Genomic DNA, 21,163 nt, shown 5'->3' with positions numbered 1-21,163 from the left:
GCTAAGTCTCACCCCAGTGCAGCGGCAGGAACTTTGTGGCCACTGTCAACTGGCCCCTCTCCGCCTTAGGCGTTCCCCTCTTCCTTGTGCTTACGTTTACTTGGGAAGCCATCCCTGCCCCTTTCCCAAAACGCTTCACTTCTTTTTCCTTTCCTTGGTTTTCTCTTGCTCCACTCAATGATTTTATCAACAAATGCCCGATAAACAAAACCAAGAAACTAAAAATAAAAGTCTACACCTCACAAACTACCCAGCCCTGTCTCAGCCCCACATTGTCCTAGTGCTGTGCTCAGGACCACTTCCTTCAGAACCCTGTCTACGTAGCACCCTCTTCCTCCACTTGCTCCACTTTGGCTCTGGAGCCTAGCCCTGTTCAAAGTGCTGTTGGCAACACCGACTCTTTGATAAACCCATACACACTTCATCTACAGAGTTCCTGGCAGACCTGGACTCGTTGGAAGACACCTGCTTTCTTTCTTAAACGCAGCTCTGTGGCCCTCCCTGAAGTCACTGTGCAGGCCGTTCCTTGTGTACCCCACCTCCGGGTGCTGGAGTTCTCATGGGTCAGAACCACCTCCTGTCTCTGTACAGACACTTCACTTCTCACCACACCCAGGGAGATACGCAAAAAGCCCAACCCAGCAGCGAGGGCAGCACCAACCTGGACCTCTTGCACCAATCCCCAGTGTGCATGCATTTGCTGGGAGCTTGCACAACCCCAGCCTTTCCTCCTCTCCCCCAGACCTTGCTCTGCCTCCTGTCTGCTCACTCCAGTATGCTACTACTTGGAAGGGTATGGGAGGAGTGAGTCTCCCTCTCCCAACTCCGTACCGACCCATCTGCTCAATGCTGTCTCCAACCTGTCCATATTGTGTCTTCGCCTGCTCCTCCTGCAACTGCCGCACAGCTGGGCTCTGAGGTCACTCTTGCCCCCAAAGCCCTATTCCACACACACAAAATCTGGTTCAGTCTATCTGGGCTGCTCTAACAAACTGCTAAATTCTAAACAACAGATACGTATGACAGATCTATATGCTGAGAAATACAGATACAATATCTAGAGAGGGTCCCCGGAACACACGTGTAAACAAACAACTGGGAAAATCTCTGCCAGAAGCCAGCGACTGCTAAAATACATTATATTTCTAAAAGGGACTCAACACGACTTGAGAGGGGACAGTCTCATCATTAGCGGACATCTCAAGCTGGCTGAAGAATAGATGACTCGTTTGTATTTACTTTAATTCCTAAAAAGTGGTAATTCGTCCGCAGAGGGAGACTCGGCAGAGAATTCTGCTTCCCTCTGCTCACCTAAACTCAAAATTAATGGCGTTCTAACAACGCGTTTTAATTGCAGAATTTAAAAATTCATACTCAGTTATCATATTCAATATTTTAAATTTACTATGGCATCTATCATTGGAAAGAGGCACAGAGATAAAATGTGCACCTCTGTTAAGTAGCTGGCCCCAGCCCTTGAGAAGGCAGGGTGGCAGTGGGCTAGCCTCTGCTCTCACCAACAGTCAGCTGTCACTGTTGGCGTTTGCATCCAATGAGGCACTGCTGCTGGATTCACAAAAGGTCTTCAAGGACCAACCTCTCTTCTCCACACAACTCCAAGCAGATCTCAGATAGACAAATACATCCTCTCACTTCTATACAAATGTCTTCCTCTACCTCAGTGTTTCCTAAGCCTTTTCTTACTTTGTGCCTTTTAAATCTTCATAGTTAGGAGGTAGCCCTACTCCTTAGCTCCTCCTTCCTACAGTGAATGCTGTCTCTAACTGGTTTATATTTATCTCAGAACTATGGAGCTGGAGATGGGCTCAGTGACAGAGAGTTTACCTACTATGCATAAGGCCCTGGGTTCTATCCCCAGCATAGTAATAACAGAATCAAAACTACAGGAAAAAAGGGAAGGAGGGAGGGAGGGAGGGAGGGAGGGAGGGAAGAAGGGAGGGAGGGAGGATGCCTGCTTCCATCCACAAATCCATCCTTAGGTCATCTGATGTCTCCCTGTCACTCACAAACAGCCTTTCACAGCTTGCAGCCTCGGACTGAGAATGCCTTCAGAACTCAGTAAACAGAGCAACGCTAATTATGTACAATTGGTTACATTGTCTGTATTTTTTCCTTGAAGATACAGAACTGGTAGGGTCTTCAGCAATGATCTATTTTATAAAGAGACCGAAAGGTTGGGAAGGTGGGGTAAAATAATAATAAAAAATAAAATAATAATATAACCCAGCAGGTAAGAGCACCTGCCATGTAAGCCGGTCAGCCTGAGTTCAACCCCAGAATCCACATAGAAAAATGCCAAGAAGATGCAAAAGCCTAGATGCAGTCGCAGACCTCTGCAATCCCAGCATTCTTCTGGCAAACGCTTGACTGGTGGCGGAGAGAGGAGGATCTCGCAGCAGCACTCCGGCCAGCTAGCCTGGAGCATGCACTGGCGCAAAACAAGAGAAATCCTGCATGACAAACTGGAAGAAGGGAACCACGCTCCAATGTTGTTCTGTGATCTGTCAGTGCACTGTCCCACAAAAGCATACAGAGCACACAGAGGCAGTACACCCATGTCAAGCAGACAAGCAGACAGACAGACAGACAGACAGACAAACAGAGAGAGACTAAGAAGTACATGCCAAGGGCTGTGTCTAAACACCCCACAACCACCGAGAATAAACAAAGCAGATGAGGAACCCAGGGCCCCTGATGGCTGGCCCAGGGCCTCTTCAGGAGAACATGCTCAAGGCTGTTTTCAGCGCAGCAGGGTTTACTGAGCTGATATTAAAGACATGCACAACCCATCCATCCAGTAAGAGAAAAGGGCAGTATAAATACAAACCCCCGGGGAACCAGGGTTTTCTCCCTATTCTGAGAATCAATGCTGTGTGCTGACTGGTTTTATGTCAATTTGATATAAGATCAGGCTGTAGGCAAGCCTGCAGGGCATTTTCTTAATTAGATGGGATAGGGCCCAGCCCATTGTGGGTGGGGCCATCCCTGGGCTGGTGGTCCTGGGTTCTACAGGAGAGCAGACTAAACAAGCTATAATCCCAACATTTAGGCAAGAAGGGAGAGTTGCCAGAAGTTCTAGGCTAACACTGGCTACACAGCATGATCCTCTCTCCTGGAGGGGGAGCTATGATTATTATCATCAGAAATATCTATTTATGATGGAACTGGAAAAAAGAATTACACTGAGCAAGGTAATCCAGAACCAGGAGACAAATGCCACATGTCCTTTCTAATTGGGAGAATACCTGTAGAAGACAGGACATTACAAGGGAGTTACTGAGAGAGGAGTGTCAAAGAGGGGATAGAACACAGGTGGTATTTTGGGGGGGTGGGTGGGGAAGGAGAAGAATGGGGGAGGGGGGAAAGGGAGGGCAGAGGAGACATTGGGGGAAGGGATAACACCAAAATATATTTTTAAAAAATATGGAAACCTACTATTTTATAACACACACACACACACACACACACACACACACACACACACACACGAGATTTGAACTATTCAGGAGAGGAGAAGGGATAATACTTCCTCCAGGTTATTAAAAAGCCCAGGGCCAGGTTTAGGACATTCCCTTCATTACACCCTGGAAGTAACACAGGCTGGTGCTACCGCTCTTAGTTACTTGGTGGTGATGACAGTGCTGAAGCCACCACACTCTGTCACAGGACATGGAGAACCCAGTAGGTACTTCCTGCCGGTTTCGTTGTTATAACGCTGGAAGGTGCTTCGAAGGCCACTGGAGGTGGAGGTTGTCAGGTCACCAACAACTTCACCCAGCTATGAACCTTGTGGGCTATAACAACAAGCAACCTGACAAGATATGCCCACTGGTACACCAGCAGCACGCATGGTAGGCCTTAACCAACTCTCTTGAACACACCAACTCTTCTATAAACCTCTGATTTGGAGGTAGAGAACAAAGCCTTAACATTCTTAACAAAAAAAAAAAAAAAATGTATTTATTCCTTTCTCTTTTTTTGTTTTTGTTTTTTGTGTTTTGTTTTTCGAGACAGGGTTTCTCTGTGTAGCCCTGGCTGTCCTGGAACTCACTCTGTAGACCAGGCTGGCCTCGAACTCAGAAGTCTGCCTGCCTCTGCCTCCCAAGTGCTGGGATTAAAGGCATGCGCCACCACTGCCTGGCTATTTATTCCTGTCTTACAAACAATTATACTGGATAATATAGGCGACTAGGAAAACGTTCCAACACACTGCAGTGACCTGCCTGTTGATCATGAAAAGAATCTACCTGATTTCCTTCCTTCACAAGGGCTCAAAGGTCTCTCCATTGGTTACCTTCCTTATCTGCACAAAAGTCTCCAATTAGACCTGTTGTCAGGCTGCAAGTCTGGGCCGACCAGGCAAGGAGGAAATGGCAGGAAGCGACACACAAAATTAAATTCTGCACCAAGAGAAACATCGAATCATCAAATCCACGGATCTGCTTAACAAAACCGGAGGGCATTCAGCTTCCGCCGTAAGAACAAACTTGATCTTAATTACTAAGAGGGCTTTTACAAGTGACTAGGAGGAAGTCACAACTTAAGAAGGATCAGCCTCCTAACTTCTTGATAAATTAGTTTCTCAACACTAACCTTTTGGATGCCAAAGAAATACATCACAAGCATGGCAGTCAGGGAAATGTCAGTGTTCAAGGGGTAAGGCAAACGGCTACGTAGTCACTAAAATGACATCTCTGCATGCTTAACAATATGCTAAGTAGGGAAAAAAAGATTAAATTTAAATAGAGAATTTAAAGAAGCTTTGCCACACGCTGGCAAAAGCGGTGGAAATTGGCATGTGGCTGTCACCTTAATTAATTCCTGGTTTTTCCTGGTTTCTTTCTCAGTACCATTTTGCACATGTTTGTGTGGGTGTGCATGCCTGTGCATACACAAAGGCCAGAGAAAGACACTCGGTGTCTTATGTCACCTGGAGCTAGGTTGGTGGCTGGCAAACCCCACTAATCTTCCTGGTTTTAGCCCTCACAGCACTGGGGCTGCAGGAGTGGGTACGCAGCTATACCCTGCTTCTTTTATGTGGGTAACAGCATTTACCCAGAGCCTCAGCATAACTCAGAGCCTCATGCCTGTGCAGCAAACACCCTTGCCTGCTATGGCCACCCCAAGACTCAGCAGCACCACATTCTTTCTAGAGTGTTCCTGTGGAAAAAGGGAACTAATTCTGGTAGGAGTCCACAACTCCATCTCCACCTGATGCAGTGAGTGGGACATCAGGACTGGGGTCCCTAATAGGACAACATAACACGTCCTATGGTCAGCATAGCAATCCTGTTTCCTGACTGATGTGGAATGCAAGAGTTGAGTAAGAAGTGTGCTCACACACCAAATCCTTTACCAATAATAAACACTGAGATTACAAATGCCAGGTGGTGGTGGTGGTGGTGGCGCACACCTTTAATCCCAGCACTTGGGAAGCAGAGGCAGGTGTATCTCTGTGAGTTCGAGGCCACCCTGGTCTACAGAGTGAGTTCCAGTGAAGCCAGGGCTACAGAGAGAAACCCTGTCGTGAAAAACAAAAACAAACGAGATTACAAATGTGGGGGATCCATGGGAAGATAAACACCACCGTATAAAATTCCCTGAAGCTCAACCAGGCAAAGAACTTGACTCTACTACAGCCATGAAGTCTATAAACTGTAGCATCCAACTGTTCCAAAAAAAAAAAAAAAAAAAAAAAAGGACAAGGAACAAGCAGTTCCTGAATTACCAAGAGCACTTTAACCTCCATTTTATAAAATTGGTATTTTGATGAAACGCATTTCACTGAAATGGATTTCACAAAGAGGAACTAAAAATGCCAGCTAAATACTTCATCGAGAGTTTAGCAACCCATCTCTTCCTCATAGAAAAGAAAAGATCTTCCCAAGTCTTTTATTATGGCAAATTAGATGAATTTGTTGCTTCCCGGTCTCTTAATTGTTGCTCACTGGAACGAGCTCACTTGAACGATCCCGCCTCCTCCCTGCTACTGACTGGTGGAGACATCACGCTAGTTTTTGGATTTTAGGGGGCTGGGATGGGGGGGAAATGAGCTGAAGAACAGTTTCTTTAGCAGGGGATTTTCATTTTTCCATATTAAAATTTCATTATGATCAAACAGTTTCATAAAGTTTTGATCCTAAGGCTGGGAGAACAAAAACACCCTTTAAAAAAATGTCTCTCAGGAGAGACAGCCCAGGAAAGGCTGCCATTCTACTCAGCTACAAGCATTCTGGGTTTCCTTTCTCCCCACAAGCTGTCAATCAAGGCTAATGACTTCAAGCTTACGGAATGAATAAAGAATTCAGTTGCATTACTAATTAATAAAATCATGTAAACTCAGATTTACATGATTTTTCAGGCTCCCTGGCTTAGTCACGTTGGGTTGCTATGATGAAATCTCATATTTAATTCTTATCATTCTGATGGTGGGGAGTCCAAGATCAACAACAGGTTGACTTCCAGGGAGGGCTCTAGTCCAGGTTTGTAAACTACTATCTTCTTGAATGGTGGAAATCGAGCTGTCTTAGTTAGGGTTGCAACAAAACACCATTTTCTTGGTCAAAAAACAAGATGGGGAGAAAAGGGTTTATTCAGCTTGCACTTCCACACTGCTGTTCATCATCAAAGGAAGTCAGGAAAGGAACTCAAACCGGGCAGGAACCTGGAGGCAGGAGCTGATGTAGAGGCCATAGAGGGATGCTCTTACTGGCTTGATCAGTCTACTTTCTTATAGAACCCAGGACCACCAGCCCAGGGATGGTAGCACCCACCATGAGCTGGGCCATTCCCTCATAGATTACTAATTGAGAAAATGCCTTACAGCTGGATCTCATGGAGGCATTTCCTCAACTGAAGCTCCTTCCTCTCTGAAGACTCTAGTTTGTGTCAGGTTGACCAGCCAGCACACAAACCCTCTTTGGGGTCCCTTTATAAGGGTACAATTGCCCTTGGTGGCAGTTATGAGAACTCAACCTTCAAGGTTTAACCACCTCCCAAGAGCCCCACCTCCAAATACCATCACTTTGGAATTAGGCTGTCAACTCATAAGTTCTAGAAGAGACAAGCCATCTACTCCACTCCTTTGAAGAAAGGTTAACCTAAGTCATAAGCAAGTGGCTTTCAGTTTTACACTACGCCAGCCACCACCCCTACCTTGGAGATACTTGATCTCCAAGAAGTAACTGTACCTGTTAGGTATCTACCAGAATTAGACAATAAAAACCCTAGTGCTGACGACACAACACACTTTGGTTACAGAGAAATCAAACTGGAGCTGACCTAAAAACTTCCTCCCCACTAACAGGCTCTCACAGTACCAGAAGGTTCTATGAAGGACCTGCCAAGGATCACCCTCAGCTCAGAAAGGGGTTTTTGAGAGAAGGGGTGCTTGAAAACAGCGAAAAGATGGCTCAAAGTCCATCATGTGTTCAAGCTACCGGCCTGTGTTCTGCTCTCATCTCATGCAGACCAGAAGCCCAATCTTTTTTACACATCAGTTCAGTCATTACCCCAGGTCACCTTTTGATTATCCCATGAATGAGCATCCCTGACCCCAGCCAACTGATTTTTAGAAAATCAGTTTTAATCTTTCTTAACATTGCATATGAATTCAAAGATCTGCCTGCCTTTGTAAGCATAGAAGTAAGTTTAGCTGGGTGAGATCTCGTCTTCAGATTACCATTCCTCCTATTCCTGGGCCTGGACCTAAAAACTCAATTGGCCCCAGGCTGACCTTGAACTCAGGAACCAGCCTGCCTTTGTAAGTAGACAATAAACTTAGCTGGGTGGGATCCTGCCCTGTGATAACCACTCCCCAAATCTCTCTATCTCCCTATCTCCTTCCTTAATATCTTCTCGACAAGCTGGCTCATAGTGTAGTTCTTTGTTCATAGTAGTGGCTGGCCTAGTTTAAAACTGAAAGCCACTTGCATATGACTTAGGTTAACATTTCTTTTAGGTCCAGGAAGCCACTCATATAATTCATATTGCATCCTTATATTTTGCATAGTAGAGAATATATATATATATATATATATATATATATATATATATATATATAGTTTTTAGTTATTCCCCATAGCCTTAAGGTCACAGTGTTTAGCATTTTTGCTAAGGATATAAACACACCCTAGACCCCAGGACTTGTACTGTCTCTATCTAGGAGTCATTAACCTTGGCAGGGAGAACATTTCCCAAAGGAGGAACATGAAGTTATGTATATGTATACACACACACACACACACACACACACACACGCCTCACACCCAGCAACTGTCAATACTCATGGAGGTCCACACCCTGCTGCCTGTTCCAAGGGCAGGAACCATGTCACTCTGTCTCTTGCATGGCCATGCAGGACTCAGCAGAACGACACTGAGGGAGAAAAGCCACCAGTGCTATTACCCAACAATAAACCCTTCATGCTATATAGTACCAACCCACCAGGCCAAATGGCCACTGGTAAGGCAGTGGCATGAAGTTATTGGGATAACAGTCACTCTTGGATTGGATTTGAGGCCAGCCCCACCAGAGAGAATTCATGCCCGACACCGTCAATGACTGATACTGGTCAAAAGCTCAAGGAGAGGGAGGTGATGGCCCCAGAGGGGACCCGCTACTCTTACCATATTATCATATCATAATATTATCATCTTCTAAATATTCGTGTTTATACATATAGAATATCGCTACCCTTAACCTTGGCAGCAGAAACTTCTCTCTGCGGTAGCCAGCAGTTACTGCAGAGACTTACAGCCAAATCAAAGAACTGACAGTAAGTGGCTACTGGGTGCTTGGCCCTAACTGTGGCAGCTACATCAGTACTTGTCCCAGAAGAGGAGGCAGAAGGAATGTAAGAAGTAGAAGACAGGGAGGTATGCTGTAAAATGCTGTCTTCTGGACATGATTGCTGTGCTCCTGCACACAACCAGCTGTGATTACCTTCACGGGATCAAACCAACAAGCGCAGTCAGCATTGCAACAGGCAGCACTAGCTGTACTCAGTGGGTTACCAAATGTAAAAGACGGAGGAAATGAAGAAGGGAGGCAGACATTTGGGGGTTTCTGGGGGGAGGAGCTGAGGTATGTAAGATCAAGATACATTATTTACATGTATAAAATTGTCCAAGATCAAATAAATGATACTCCATTAACTATGATAGAGATAGACAGACAGACAGACAGATGATAGATGGATAGATGGATGGATGGATGGATGGATGGATGGATGGATGGATAGAAAGATAGACAGACAGACAGACAGACAGACAGACAGACAGACACAGACAGATAGATTTAAAATCAACAACTAAAAGAGAGACCCTACACAGGCATCTGATGCCACTCTACCATTGTAACAAACAGAAGTTACTTCAAAAGGGATAGAAGTACATGTTATAGATGGAAAGTATGGATGGGGTACTAAGGACATACTACCAAGAACTCTTCCCAAGCACATATGGATGCCATCTGATAAATGAGATATTAACCTAAGACAGACAGTGGTGTCACATGTCTTTAGTGCCAGCACTTGGGAAGCAGAGGCCAGTGGGTCTCTTTGAGTTCTAGGCCAGCATGGTCTATAATAGAGTGAATTCCAGGAGAGCCAGGGCTACACAGAGAAACCCTGTCTTGAAAAGACAAACAAACAAGAGCTATTAACGTAAGCCCTGATGACATGCAGTGTCACCGTGCATGTTGTTAAAGGTCTGAGGCTTTCCCGTTTTCCATGAGGGTCTTTGTACTGGGTACTTTCCCCACAGCCTAGAGAATCATCTACAGGAAGAAGGCTCCATCACACAGGGAGAGGCATGGGGGCAGGACCAGCTCCTGCCCGTGGAGGCTCCAACCTCTTGCTTACATCACAGCAGATCGGAAGTACAAAATGGAAGTGCTGGGGCTCACTCAGCCTGCTTTCTCCTTGTCCCTCATTCCTTCAGGCCAGGGCCTCAGCCATGAATGTGCCATCTGCAGGCCAGGTGTGCTTCACCACTGTGCCTGGCCTTCTTTACTCCAACACGGTAACAAGACAAATCTGTCCCCACTGACCTGCTTATTCAGCAGTTAGGAACCACGGGGCAAGAGCCCTGGGAAATCTTTAAGGGATCCGTGTGGAGGTGCTTGGTGACCAATATCTTACGTGAGGGAGGAAAAGAGTTACACTATCTGGCCATCCCCTTACTCTTTTAAATTAGCATCTGTAATCTTAAAACAGAAGTTTTAAAAACGCCTCAGCGTGAGCAGGCATTTCTTCCGGATCCCAGGCAAACCGAGTGCTCACCTCTCAGTGGCCCGAAAAGCCCAGGAAAGGCAAGAATGAGTGTGCAATGTACACACAGCCATCATTATTTAGACTTAAGGCCCATCGTTACGTGTATTACGACGGCAGTAATGCTAAATGCCTTTTAAAAACCATTTAATACCTTCTACAATTTTTATGGTACATCAAATTACAAGCTTCTCCTCGTGGAAGAAAATTGTCTACATTCTAACACAGCTACACATAAAATGAATAATTGATAAGCCAGGGCAAAGAGCTCTGAAAACCTAGAGGTATCGTATGGATGGATGATGAGGAGTGATGGAGACAGACATCCAGTGCTCACCACGCAGCGGCTCTTCAATAAAAAACAATCAGCGAGGCTGGTCAAATGCCGTTGTGGGTTTAATTCCTCCTGGGAAGCTGCTCTGAAAGGCACTTTCTCCACACTGGACAAAAGGTGACAGCCTCAGAACAAAGCCAGTCACTCTGGAGGTTACAGAGTACCAGGCGATAGGGAGGGAGGGAGGGAGGGTGTGTGTGTGTGTGTGTGTGTGTGTGTAATGGTGTGGTGTGTATACGTGTGTGTGGGTGGTGTGATGTGTATGTGTGTGGTATGGTGCGTATATGTATGTGTATGTACGTGTTTGAGTGTGCATGTGGTGTGGGTGTGTGTGGGTGTGGTGTGTGTGGTATGTGTATGTGTGGTGTGATGTGTGTGTGTGATATGGTGTGTACATGTATGTGGATGTATGTGTTTGAGTGTGCGTGTGGTGTGTGTGAGTGTGTGGTATGTGTATGTGTGCATGAATGGAATTCAGTCTTTGGTTTCTAGGGTCCTATTACAAACATACCTGGGGTTGGGCTCTCAATGCTTGAAGATGGCGCAAGTCCCACTTTGAAAAGTGCCCAGTGACCAGTGGGGACCCTCAACGCTGCCCTCTGTGCACTGGTATCTTTAGCAACCAGCCTGAGTACAACAGACTATGAGAACTCCTCCTTACAGGAGCTCGCTGGAAAGACTCATACGTCACTGTCCCAACTCAGTGAAATATGGACTGAGTAAGTCATACATTTCAATGTAGACCTTTAACATATCGACCCTTCCGCTTTCACCGTCTTTATACAGGACATCGAACCATGCTGTGAAAAATTATTTTTGCATAGGCCTCCAAACAACTAATCATTTCCCCTCTTTCTTCCCATCAAAGGCTTACAGAATCAAAGCCAGGATGACAAGGTTTCTAAGATATGCTAGCACATCCCTCACACAACTCACGACTGCTGAGCTGTAGCTAGGCCCCGGAAGACAGTTTTAAACTCTCCCAATTTTCTCTGTGTTCTTGACGCTCCTACCAGGGGTGAAATTCAACCGACTGTCTATTAGAGCCCCTTAGTCACAGAACTATTCTTTTTTATTAACCCTGAAATCCCAAGTGCTTTGTGGTTGTCTCGACTCTTACTCTGTAACTCCTTCTTTTCTTAGGGGACCTTTCTCCTTCTCCATTCAAACATCCAGGATGTCCTCAGGTGGTTTATAAAGAAACTTACAGGGCTTAAGAAGATGAAGATCCAAGAACATTAGTAAAAAATACAAAAATTAGACTAAACGTAGTCATGTAATAGCTCACGAGAAGCGTCCAGAGGTGGAGAACTTTGGTCTGGTTTTTCCTCCCAGGCCCGTGTTCCTAGCAATAGGACTCAGACTCAAATTATATTTACAAATACCTTGGCCATATAGCTAGGCTCTTCTCTGACTACCTCATAACTTAAAATATGTCACATGGCTGGTTACCTGTGCTTAAGCACCATACGTCTGTGTCACCTCTTCCCAAGGGACTCTCCCACGCCTGACACTATTCCAGAATCCAGAATGGTTCCTTGATGTTCCACCTCCTCTTTCCTGCCTAAGCCATAGGCTGTCAGATTGATTACTGACAGGTGACGACGCATCCAAACAACACACGAGATATTTATTCTCTTTACACAGAGGGAAAGCCTACCAGGGAAGAGTCAGCAAACAAGACAAGTCTCACATCAATACCTGGAACTTGATTTCCAGAAGGCATTTCTTCCTTTTTGGATGACCTCAATCTACTTTGCTTCCAACAGAGACAATCTGCTCAGTCTAAGACATAAATACCAGGTGTAACATTACAAAGGAACCAACATATGCAACCCAATTTGACTCTTTTCTGGAATTATCTATGTAGGCAGAGGATCAAAAGCAAAACTTGTCTCTTCCATGCCATCTCTGGAGGGGTCCCGTTGGGGCTGAGAAGACTGCAGAAAGCACCTGCCACAGATCCAATCTAGAATGTCCCCATAGGCTTATACCTGGGGTCCACAGCTTGTGAAGCTATTTTTAACAGTGTACAGTTTTTTTAAGAAATGAGGGTTTTTGTTTTTGTTTTTTTTTTCCCCAGGCATGGCTCATACTTTAATCCCAGTACTCAAGTGGAAGAGGCAGAGGCAGGAGGATCTCTGAGTCTGAGATCACCCTGATCTACAGAGCTAGTTACAGTACAGCCAGAGCTACATAAAGGAATGCTGTCTTGAAAAACAAAACAAGGGCTGGAGAGCTGGCTCAGCGGTTAAGAGCACTGACTGCTCTTCCCAGAGGTCCTGAGTTCAGTTCCCAACAACCACATGGTGGCTCACAACCATATTGAATGGGATATAATGCCCTCTTCTGGTGTGTCTGTATGTGTATGAATGGTATACTCAAATGGTATACTCATATATACAAAATAAATAAATCTTTAAAAACAAAAACAGAACTCACAATTCAAAAAAAAAAAAAGAAAAGAAAAAACAAAAAAAGTGATGATGTTGATGACGACGATAATGACAGAGAGACAGAAAGAAAAGGAATATAAAAGAAATGGGTTAACTAGCAAAATGGGCCACTGAGAGGTGGGCCTGTAAAGGTTATACCTCCCCACAGCTCTGCAGAAGTCGGCTTCTGGTCCACGGGATGTGAACTGACAGACAGTAACTACCTCTCACTTCTAAGGCCAAGGTCAGAGTCACCCCCAATGTCACAGCATCCCACCATGATGGACTAAAGTCCCTCTGAAAATGAGAGCCCAAATAAACCCTTCCTCCCGTAAGTCATTTCTGTCAGTTTGGTCACAGCAAAAGTAACTCAAAAAGTAACTCCAGCACCCTCTTCTAATCTCAAGGTAAACGGCGAAAGAGCCACATCACAGGTCTTCACTTCTAAACGTCCACCTTTGGTTCTGAATACAGCCCACTGTGGGACTAGAGACTCAAGCAACAGGAAGAGCAAATGCACCACCCACCTCCTGATGTCCAGCTCAGTCTGGTAACTTCCTCCCAGAGATGTACCTGAGTCCACAAAGAGCAAGGAGGCTGAACAATATTGTATCCTGTGTCTCAGGAGAGCACAGGCAAGCCCTGCTTGGTTGGCGTGAGTGCCACTTGGCAAACTGACTCTGCTTTCCCAAAATACAGAAACAACCTCCAGAGCCCTCTCACACGTCCCTGCTCTCTCAGCAAAGGGCTGCAGCTGTGGCCTTCAACGCACGCTCTGGTGTCTACAGGCTATCAGGCTACTGTGAAATACACCAGAGTCAGAATGGGAATAAGGTCCAGGACAATCAGGGCAAGCCTGCATAATGGTTTCCATGCCACCACCAGTGGCACTCCTTGAAACTGGGGACAGGAGGAGCTAGAGGGATGCCTCAGTGGTTAAACAGTACTCACTGCTCCTGAGGTAGACCCAGGCTTACTTTCCAGCACCCACAGCAGGCCCACAAACGCCAGTAAACTTCAGTTATAAGTGATCTGACACACTCCTCTAGCATCGAGTCACTTGAACCTACGTAGTGCATGTAAGATAAACTCATGCAGGCACACACGTGTCTATAAATGAAAATATATAAATCTTAGATAAAATTATCAAAGAATTAATTAAAGCATTATTTACAGGGGGGTAGAGGAAGACAGGGTAGTTCATTACAATCTTTTTCCGTTTCCATCGTTGACTAAAAGGAAAGACCTTTTCAATCAAACACTCAACGCTACCACAGGAAGCAGGATGGAATCTGAAGGCGCCTTACCATATGGATACTTAGTATCCAGCTTATTCTCTGCTGTTCTCCTCCAAGGCAACAGATCATCGCTGCACCCATTTGGCATTCCATTGTACCCGATGCCAACGATCTTGTTTTCCGTATTGACAATGCAGGCTCCCACCTGGAGAGAAACAGAAACATTGTAAACTATGAACAGCTGGTGTGCCCCTGGGGATGGAAAAGACGAATCAGCATAGGAGGGACACTCCACACCTTGCAGCAGATTTACTTTACTTTTTCTGAGTTGCCAAATTGTCCATGGTCCTCACCTCCTCTCTGTGCATATCTCAGGAAGTATTTGAACATCCTCCTACAAACCCGGTTTACCTGGGAACTTGGGTCCTTGCTTCTTTGCGCCGACAAGAAGGCTACCGCCATGAAATACTCTGGCCACTCCAGATAGTCATCCCGTTTTTTGCAGGAAATGTCACTCATGTTGGGTGTAGAAGTCATATGCCACTAAACATTGAGAAGAACAGTTGTCAATCTGCTTTCCAGACAACGCATCAAGCGGCCCTAAACTCTGGGCACCTTCAGCGGGACTTACTAAGCAGAATCGCAAAACACGAGTCCTGGACTTAAAGAGAAAGCATCCCAGTCCTAAGAGAACATTAAGAAATAATTTGAAAAGTCTGGATTTGGCACTGATAAGTTTCCAGATAACTCACGTACTGCTTGCTTTCCTATAGAACTTAAGTTCCAATATACATATACTGCCTACCAAGTACCCCATCCTTTACTTCCTGCCTTATAAACATGGGAGGAGGAAAAATGTGTAACATCTAATGGATTCCAGACTGCTTAAATCAATCTCTCTCTCTCCATATATATATATATATATATATATATATATATATATATATATGCATATATATTTTATATATGTAGATATATAATTTATATATGTAGATATATATTTATATATATTTCAAGTTTCATTTTTAGCAAAAGTAGGCATTAGCATCGCAAACTCAGAGGACTCAGGAAATTGGCCTTCCAAGTCCAATGTACTGTACTATAAACAAACAAACAAACAACATTTGCAAACAGGCCAGTTTAGTAACTAATCGGGTGATTTCTTTTTCTCCTTTTCCTTCCTCCTTCCGTTCCTCCAAATAAATCAAAGAATCAACTATGAAGAATGAGTCAAATGGGGGGGGGGGAGAGAAACGCTTATACTTAAAACCAGGTTCTGTAACAATGAGCTTCAAGGCCAGGCCTTAGATGATGGTCTCTGCAACAGTGTGTGTGTGTGTGTGTGTGTGTGTGTGTGTGTGTGTGTGTGTGTGTGTGTGTGTGTGTGGCTGAGAAGTGGTAGAAGAGTTATAGAACTTCAGGTAAGAAAATCCTTTCAAAAATAAACTATCGAAGGAAGGCTAACCAGGGTCACCGTATTTACTGAGAAATCTTAAGGTGGGGATTTTCCAAACTTCCCCGTCAGGCTACAAACATTAAACTTACGCTGCTGTACAGGGCAACATCTATTGTGAACAGATATGAGGAAGCACAATTAGTCAAGGACTCTGTCACCACTGCAGCCCTGCTCAACAGGGAGACGCGCTGGTTTGACCGGCTTCCCGCCTGCTTTAAGGTTTGGAGGGGGATGGGAGGTTAAGGAGGGAGGACACATTTCTCCACCCGGGGGCTACCGGTTGCTTCCTTTGTAAAGCTCCCTGGGGCGCTGTACCCACCCACGAGCAACTTCAGAACCCGGAAACTGAGGCAGGGGCGCCACCAGTGCAGGGAGAAACTGCTCCACCTCCAACAAGTGCTCCCCCAACTCTGCAACCGATTCTCAAGTCTCTCTCTCCCCTCCACCACGTGGGCGCCAGAAGAGACTCCAGGAACACCCTCTCCCGCTCCACCGAGGCGAGCCGGGTGCAGCCAACGTGCAGGCTGAGCACACACGAGCCGGGTCCTCTGCGAGGGGATGCGCCCACCGTCCGCTCCGCCGGGGTGCAGACCACGCTCGCACCGTCCTCCCCACACCGCTGCCGCGCGCGGGAAGGAAGTCGGGAGGGAGGCGGGGCCGGCGCTCGGCGGAAGGGGCGGTGGGGACGAGCGTGGCGTGCAGCTCCAGGCGATCACGACCCCTGGTTGGCTACGACCCCCGGGTGGCCACGACCCCAGGCATTCGTGGCCACGGGCCATTGTAGAGAGGATCTGCAGTCTGCCCAGCACGCGGGGTGTCGGGGGGGGGGGGCAGCGTCTGTCCCACAGCGGGACCTCAGTGTCGCGGTGACCTTTCCTGGACATTTTTTTTTTCACTAGTGGTGCAGGCGTGGGCTCCAGGAGGGGCCGAGCTTGGCCTAAGAGTTCGAGCTTTTTAGTTGCCCCTCCCAATCCTCTGAAACCATCACCAACTTCCTTATACATAAAGGTGACTTAAAAGACCCAAAGACTCCAATTGCTGCGGACCTGAAAAGGACAGGGAATGAAGGGACTGGCCTCTATAATAAGCTCTGCAGACTGTGCTCTAGCTATCTCTAGAATCATCTAGCCAGCATTTGCTTCTTAGCTTCATACTAGAAGGGTTTGGCTGGAGCAGCTGTGCCCAGAGGGCCCGTACCTCGAAACTTTATTTGCATTGGTTTTTTGGTTGACCAGGTTTAGAGTTAACTCTCCAAGCCTGTGAAAGAACCCGAGATGCAAGCCAATGCCTTCTCCGGCCACTCAAGGTGGACACTTGCTCACTTGACAGTCCCCTGGTAAAGTTTATAGAGGTCATATGCCCAAAGGAGCTACATCTGATTTTCTTCAACATCGTTTACTGGGCGCAGATGTTTGACCCCTAAATCTGGAGGAAATTCCAGCACAAAATGACAAGTGTCCCTGTTTGTCTTATGTACACTTGCAGCTACTCCCCCATACTGCATGCCATTGCCCCATAAATAAAAGCTACTGTGATGGTCATGACTTCGAATCCACACATCCCCAGTCTCAACGGCTAATCCAAACAAAGGCTTGTTAACTGTATTAATTTAGCCCCACGGAGGAAGAATGTTGAAAATAAACAGTTGGTTCTACCTAATTTCTCACTAGCGTGGACACATCATTCTTCATGTCCATGGTCTGGACTGTAGATTCTGTAATTAAATTATGTACTGCTCTTGGTGGATGCCAGGAAAGCAAAAGGGGAAATATTTCATTGTTAACTATAGATTTTTTTTTTTTTTTTGCCTAGATAAAACTCAGGCTTCAAAGAACCACATAGATTAAAGTGATGATTTTTAATGTCAAGTTAGTCACTTTAGTTGACTATCTTGTCACCACCAAAATTCATTATGTCCTGAGCAAGTAGTTTCTCTCCCCCACCCTCTGCTTGGTCTTTGTCACCCTCATCTATAGTCCTTGGGTCTTGTTGGATTCATTTCTCTGCTCACCAACCTCCAACTAATATATCACCAATTGCTGCTGGTCCTTCAACCACAACATCATTAAGCTCTCTTCCATCCTTTGCCTTGGAAAGACTGTCAAACATAATTTAGTTACTTCTCATTGTTCTCCATTTTGGTCAGCTCACACATTCCCCTCTGCAGTAAATCCAGGACCCTGCTTGCTGCAAACAGTCGCCCTCACTGTCCCTGAATTTCACTGAAAGTTCCTTGCCTTAAAGATGGCATCGTTCACAAGACAGGAAACTCTCCTGATTCATGGTTTCACAACCAGAGGTTTCAGATTTTCTGCACCAACAGTAAAACCAGACAGCCAAGTGAGAAAAATGCATGCCTTCCCATGTCTTGCTCATTAACACCTTGTAACTCCAAGTGTGAGTGTACGTGTTAAATCTCCTGCTAATACCTTTCATTTTGGCTTGTAATGGAGGCTCTTGGCTTCACCTACAACAGAGACAGGGGGTTGCTGTACTTGCAGCCATAGCTAGATTTTACCGCCCTAGGCAAGGTGAGGGGATGTCTCAAGGGACAGGCAGCATTAACAAGTTTGCAAGGGTTCTACTCAGACTTGGGCCCACTCCCCTGCTTACAGAACTTTGGTTTATCTACGACTGTTACATTACTTAGGATGTATTTCAGTACATTCAGGTGGGGCAGATTAAAAGGGCCAGTCAAGGTAAAATTCCTCTGAGGCTATCCAGGAGGGGATTTGGGTGGATTCATTGATATTTCGCCTACCAAGATACCACCTAATAATTCTCCCACCTCTCTTGTTTGCCAAGAAGGGAAATTTTTAACCAAAGAAACAGAAGTATACTAGTCAGGGTTCTCTAGAGTTATAGAAATTCTGTAATGAATTTCCCTCTCTTATATATATATATATATGTATAACCATATGTATGTATAGAGATATATAATATACATTGTATGTATGTATACACACATATATAATACACAGTATAAGTATATACTATACACATACACACATATAAAGGGAGCTTACTGACTTACAGGCTTCAGTCCAGCTAATCCAACAATGGCTAACTGAACAGAAAGTCTAGGAATCTAGGACTTGCTCAGTTCCGCACGTCTGAGTGTCTCAGCTGGTCTTCTGTGTCTGCTGGAATCTCGAAGTAGACTCCAAAGCCAGTGAAGAAATGAATGTGCTAGCAAGGCAAGGGCAAGCAGGTAAAGAACATATTCCTTCTTCCATGTCCTTATGTAGGCTTCTAGCAGAAGCTGTGGCCCAGATTAAAGGTGTGTCTTCACACCTCAAGATCCCGATCAGGGGTGTGTCCTGCTACCTCAAAGGTCCAGACTATAAGTGGAGTCACCCACTTCAAGCCAAGTAGAGAAGAGCACACTCTCACAGGTGGGCCCTCCAGTTCTGCATAGTATCCCAGTGAGAGGATGGGAAGTCTTGGGCCAAGATTTAATTAATAAGTTTGTTAGGAAAGGCAGAACAAAGAGACTTAGTCAGGACAGACTGTGAGTTACTTTATAGTAACCTAGTGACCTTCAGAAAATACCTACTTGGAGCTGTTAAATTACCAACATGTATTTAATTGATCTTTTAAAAATAATTTTCTACTATATACTAGTGCTTTAAAATCATAATGAGCAAACCAGTTCTTGTTCCTACCCAGTAAATGAAGAATAAATGAACTTTACTGCTGGCCCATTTAACATATAAATGCTGTTTCTAAGTAGCCTGTTGAAATAACCTTGATTTTACTTGAATCTGCATGTATGTCTGTCTACCTACCTACCTACCTCTATCCAACCATGTATCTATTTATTCAGAGGGTTAGGGTTAGGGTTAGGGTTAGGGTTAGGTTTAGGGTTAGGGTCTTGGGTATCCAGGCCTATAACTCACTGTATAGCTGAGATGACTTTGAACTCTGATCTTCCTGCCTCTCCCTTCCCGGTGCTGGGAGTACAGGTATGTAACCATGAAAGCAATCAACCAACTGACTTACATTTCCAGTTCCACAGTAGTGTTTATTCTTATAACTCAACAGTTGTGCCTAGAAACACCAGTGTTGCTGTTTTTAAAGGACTGGTTATTTTATGTCTCTATGCTGAACTCCAAATTAGAATAGCTCATTTAAACCCTAAGTAAGGGAAGACTATACTATATTATCTCCTGCATGACAAAAAAGCTGATGATAATATAGAAAAGAAATTCAGTATATGATCTCATACATATAAAATATGTTTTCAAGAATGAGGTTTGTTGTATGTATGTGTTCAATGAGAGTTATACAAAATACAGACTCGCACAACAGAATATTTCTATCAGAAATAAAAATCAGGACTCTTAAATTGTTATGAGTTCAAAGATTGTCAATAACCTTTATTATTTCATAATTATAATGAAGATCAGTAGAGAAAGGTTAACTTGGCATATTAAAGTGCAGATGCTTTGTTCTTGGTACATATAAATATATACATGTGATGGTTTCTATATGCTTAGCCCAGGGAAGTGGTACTATTAGAAGGTGTGGCCCTGTTGGAGTAGGTGTGTCACTGTGGGTGTGGGCTATAAGACCCTTATCCTAGCTGCCTGGAAGCCAGTATTCTGATAGAGCCTTCAAATGAAGATGTAGAACTCTCAGCTCTGCCTGCATCATGCCTGCCTGGATGCTGCCATGCTCCCACCTTGATGTTAATGGACTGAACCTCTGAACCTGTACGCCAGCCCCAATTAAATGTTGTTCTTTATAAGAGTTGCCTTGGTCATGGTGTCTGCTCACAGTAATAAAACCCTAAGACAATAACATACATACATACATACATACATACATACATGCACACACACACACATGACATGATATACCCTAGTGAAGTCACTAGTAAGTTAAGGAAAGGCACAATGTGGCAAGAGGCGACCCTAGCCATTAGCTTCTAAATACAATTTAATAGGGGCTTCTATTTACAACAATTTTTAGGCGTTTGCCTTCATGTATGTGTGTGTGTGTGTGTGTGTGTGTAAATGTATCAATCATTAAATATTGGCCAACTAAATAACCAGTAGGAAAGAATCACTTTATGTCAGATCATTTGTAGTTTCCAACACAGAAAGGAAAACTTTGCAAGTGTTATTCATTCCCCCCTCCTTTTTCTGAGTTTAAACAGTTTGGCATCTGGAGGGACATTAAACAGGCAAGATTCTGGGCTGGTGGGTCAAGCAACAAGGGGGAAACAGAATTATTTTTAAGACAAAAAAAAAAATCATTCAACTCTGAAGTTTTGCTCTTGGCCCCAAACTGGCCATTTGTACCCCAGAACTGAAGGTAGCAGGGCCAGCCATCTGCTTTTGTGTATTATACTGATTCTGCCTGTGGCTTGCTTTTCCTCCGTAGACTTGAACTTGTAGCCTCTTT

General features: G+C 44.8%; 1 protein-coding gene across 5 annotated transcripts in view; it reads right to left on the bottom strand.

Moving 5' to 3' along the window:
- The window catches only part of Dctd (dCMP deaminase), a 31,030-nt gene extending 14,641 nt beyond the window's left edge, over positions 1-16,389 (bottom strand). For 3 of the 5 annotated variants that reach the window (XR_013104405.1, XM_076914134.1, XM_034520436.2), the window contains exons 1-3: positions 16,074-16,389; positions 14,710-14,841; positions 14,368-14,503 (exon numbers count right to left, since the gene is read on the bottom strand). Coding sequence is in view for 4 of the 5 variants with exons in the window: in XM_076914134.1 (XP_076770249.1) it covers positions 14,368-14,503; positions 14,710-14,835 (262 nt within the window). In the remaining variant the exon portion in view is untranslated. The remainder of the gene's footprint in view (positions 1-14,367; positions 14,504-14,709; positions 14,842-16,073) is intronic. The other 2 variants (XM_034520437.2, XM_076914135.1) reach the window with 2 other exon arrangements.
- Between the last annotated feature and the right edge of the window lie 4,774 nt (positions 16,390-21,163).

The sequence above is a fragment of the Arvicanthis niloticus genome, chromosome 16 (assembly GCF_011762505.2).
Source record: "Arvicanthis niloticus isolate mArvNil1 chromosome 16, mArvNil1.pat.X, whole genome shotgun sequence".
Taxonomy (NCBI): domain Eukaryota; kingdom Metazoa; phylum Chordata; class Mammalia; order Rodentia; family Muridae; genus Arvicanthis; species Arvicanthis niloticus.
Note: the sequence above shows the minus strand (reverse complement) of the source record. Positions and strands in the feature narration are given on the sequence as shown.